We start from the raw sequence: 3785 nt of genomic DNA on the forward strand, positions 1-3785 counted from the left end.
TATCTATAGAGGGATCTCAACTTGTAAACATCACATGTACATGTATCATTATAATAAACCAGCTCTTTAGTGTGATCAAGGTCAGTGGTGGAGAGGGTTTTTTCTACCTGGCTTGTGCACATTGTGATAAAGATGAATTTAAAATAGACAATAAACACGTAGCATTTTATACAGAATAAAAGCATGGCAAAGACACATGACAGCAACCACGGTCACAGCGTACAAATGAGCATCAAAATATTTTTCTTTTAAGAGGCCCATTTGTAATAAAAGCTAAATGAAAAGAGTATTATTGGCAAGCCAGACTGATGAAAAAGGTTTCAGGTTGCAAGTTTTGCAACATCACGATCAGAGTAAATCATGGTTGAAAGTAGTTATCTGTGCAACGTCCCACTATTTAAAGGGAGATCAACTATACTAAATGCAACTAAGATCAGTTGTATGCCAACTAAAAAGATTAACGGAAGCACATCAATAGATGATCGTAAGCATTTTCAGTTGCAAGGAGGGACATGATGTCTTTAAAAAAAATACCTGAACATTTATGCATCTATGCAAAACCAAAAGTTCTCATTCTCAAAACCCTCATTTCCCCATCTTTGAAGTTTCTCGACTAAAAGAAAACATCTTGCAACACATACATATACAAATGTATTTTACTATGATCACTCTGTGTCTTTGGGGACCAACTACACCCAGCAATTTTGTGCCCCAATATGTAATCCTCAAAAATGCCTAGTTCAGACCCGTCTACCAGTCTCAGCAAGAACAGGATCTTTTCAATGGCTAGATAATTTGGCCTCAAATGAACTTAAAGATGATCTAAAAACTGGATCAAGCTTTTCATAATGACATCCATAAATTCATCAGGGTCTTTACTTCTTTAGTCAGGAGTGCATTTTCTGGTGATGCCGGGTGAGATGGTATCTACGAGTAAAACTTTTTCCACACTGAGTGCAGGGGAAAAGTTTGGTGCCATTATGAAGCTGTTGGTGAGCTTTGAGACTTTGTGAGCACATCAATAGATGATCGTAAGCATTTTCAGTTGCAAGGAGGGACATGATGTCTTTAAAAAAAATACCTGAACATTTATGCATCTATGCAAAACCAAAAGTTCTCATTCTCAAAACCCTCATTTCCCCATCTTTGAAGTTTCTCGACTAAAAGAAAACATCTTGCAACACATACATATACAAATGTATTTTACTATGATCACTCTGTGTCTTTGGGGACCAACTACACCCAGCAATTTTGTGCCCCAATATGTTATCCTCAAAAATGCCTAGTTCAGACCCGTCTACCAGTCTCAGCAAGAACAGGATCTTTTCAATGGCTAGATAATTTTGCCTCAAATGAACTTAAAGATGATCTAAAAACTGGATCAAGCTTTTCATAATGACATCCATAAATTCATCAGGGTCTTTACTTCTTTAGTCAGGAGTGCATTTTCTGGTGATGCCGGGTGAGATGGTATCTACGAGTAAAACTTTTTCCACACTGAGTGCAGGGGAAAAGTTTGGTGCCATTATGAAGCTGTTGGTGAGCTTTGAGACTTTGTGGCCGACTAAAGCTTTTTCCACAATCAGGGCACTGGCATGGGCGCACGCCTGAATGCTTCTGCTCATGCCTCCTCAAATCTCCCGACTGCCTGAAGCTTTCGCCACACTGTGAACACAGGAAAGGTTTTTCACCCGTGTGTGTGCGGAGGTGCACATTCAGTTGCCCAGAGTGGACAAAACTCTTTCCGCACTGCTGACATGTGTGAGGCTTTTCTCCTGTGTGGATGCGTTGGTGTTGCTTGAGGCTATTAAACCAACTGAATGCCTTTCCGCAATCTGGGCACAGATACACCTTCTCCCCCTGCTTGAAGCAGCTGTGGTTCTTGAAGCCCTTGATTGTGCTAAAGCTCTTGCAGCACTGGCTGCAGCTGTGAGGCTTTTCAACAGACAAAACTCCCCCTTCTTGGAAACTCAGATATTTAATGCTCATTTCTGGATGGTGACGGCGGATGTGTTTGTAAAGATAGTGCTCATCGGTGAAGGAGAAGGGGCAGTATGTGCAGGGAAAGATGCTGGCATCAACAAGGGCTGAGCTCTGGCGGTGGGCTTTGCGGCGTGAGTGGCTCTGCTGGTGGCGCTTCAAGCCAGAAGACTGGGTGAAGGACTTGAGGCACAGGGTGCAGCAGTAGGGCTTTTCCTTGGAGTGGATGGTGCGCTCATGGCGACGAAGGTTACACAAACGGTTGAAGTAAAGGTTGCAGTGAGAGCAACAGTAAGATCCGTCTCCCTGCTGAATGCACTCATGGGCTTTGAGAAGATCAAAATTACTGAAACCTCTCAGGCATTCACCGCAGACATGCTGAGAATCTGCTGCTTCCTGTGGTTCCTCTATCTTATTATTATCCTGTCCTGCACATTGGTGAGTTTTTAGTGTCTCTAAATCAGAGAACCTTTGTCCACACTCTGTGCAGATAAGCACTTCATCCTGAGCTGCACGCTTGTTTTTAGGTGGTCGTCCCCTTGGTCGGCCAACAGACACTTTTTTAGGGTGACTTCTGCCTCTCAAAGTGTTCTTCATGGGCCTCTTCGCTCGAGTAAGAGGTTCATAGGTTGGGTCATGCTTGTCAGAATTTGTCTCTGTTTCACCCTCAGTCCCTGCTGTGAGCGAGCCGCTCTCAACTAATCTGAGGTACTCTCCATGGTGATGGCGTTTCAGATGTTGATATAAATTGGATTTGGCCACAAAAGAAAAGGAGCACTTTGTGCAAGGGTATACATCAGAAGGTCTGTCAGCAACTTTCTCTTGCTTTTCCTCCCCTTGGTGGGTTTGTTGGTGTCTTTTCAGCCCTGTTGCTTGACTAAAGCACTTCCTACAATGGCTGCAGCAGTAAGGCTTCTCTTTGGAGTGAATAGTGCGCTGATGTCTCTTCAGATGACAAGATCTCAAAAAGTTACGGCCACACTCACCACATTTATTCATTTCACTCGAGACCTCAGCAACACAGTTTGCCTGGTCACTCAAACCATTACTGCATGTATCAGACAAATCAGTGCAGTCTGACTTTTCTGACTGATGGATGGGTTGTCCACTTGGGGTTGAAATTTGACCCCGATGGCTTTCTATTATTGGCTGCATATGGGTTGGAGGAGCTGCATCAGAGGCCAGAAGGCACTGGTCTATGTCTACAGACTCTAGCGGCTGTGTCTGCATAAAGTGTGCATACTCATCGGGGTGTGAGCGCTTCACATGAACACGCAGATAAAAAATTGTTGGGAAGGAGTAATGGCAATAAGGACACAGACAGTCCTGAGTTGCCGGTTCTTCAGTTGGACCTGAAAAAAAAAGAACGAAATCAAATTACTGGAAAGCCACTAGGCCATGACAGGTATCAACAGAAAATGCATAGCATTCTCTGTATTTAGCTATCCCTAGTCCTTATAGCTAAGTCCTTTTAACTTTTAGCAATATAACTGAAATGTTTATGGCAGGTTAACTTCAAATATGTTTTGTACACAATCAAACAATGCTTCCTAAAGATTAGTAATCCTGTTGATCTAATTGGTCTTAACTGTATGTTTTAAAACAATCTCTATAATTTGAACATTTTAATGGTTTAATAAAACAACAATGGTTTGTATGTCTTCAGTAATATGTTTGCACATCCAGGCAATGACTGAGCAGGTCATAGAGACTGAAAACAATTATGGCTTTAGTAAAAAAAAAAAAAAAAAAAAAAAATTTATATATATATAAAAACCATCCAAAAAAATTCAAAAAGTTATTGA

At 41.8% G+C, this 3785-nt stretch overlaps 1 protein-coding gene across 2 annotated transcripts in view; it reads right to left on the reverse strand.

Moving 5' to 3' along the window:
* Nucleotides 1–638: 638 nt before the first annotated feature.
* Nucleotides 639–3785, reverse strand: part of LOC107598026 (histone-lysine N-methyltransferase PRDM9-like) — a 5180-nt gene continuing 2033 nt past the window's right edge. Inside the window, exons 6-7 of one of the 2 annotated variants that reach the window (XM_016289270.1) lie at nucleotides 1554–3332; nucleotides 639–1006 (exon numbers count right to left, since the gene is read on the reverse strand). In XM_016289270.1, the coding sequence (XP_016144756.1) occupies nucleotides 888–1006; nucleotides 1554–3332 (1898 nt within the window). In that variant the 3' untranslated portion in view covers nucleotides 639–887. Of the gene's footprint in view, nucleotides 1007–1185; nucleotides 3333–3785 lie in introns of those variants that run through there. The other variant, XM_016289269.1, reaches the window with a different exon arrangement.

This window comes from Sinocyclocheilus grahami, unplaced genomic scaffold (assembly GCF_001515645.1).
Source record: "Sinocyclocheilus grahami isolate Dianchi unplaced genomic scaffold, SAMN03320097.WGS_v1.1 scaffold243.1, whole genome shotgun sequence".
Taxonomy (NCBI): Eukaryota; Metazoa; Chordata; class Actinopteri; order Cypriniformes; family Cyprinidae; genus Sinocyclocheilus; species Sinocyclocheilus grahami.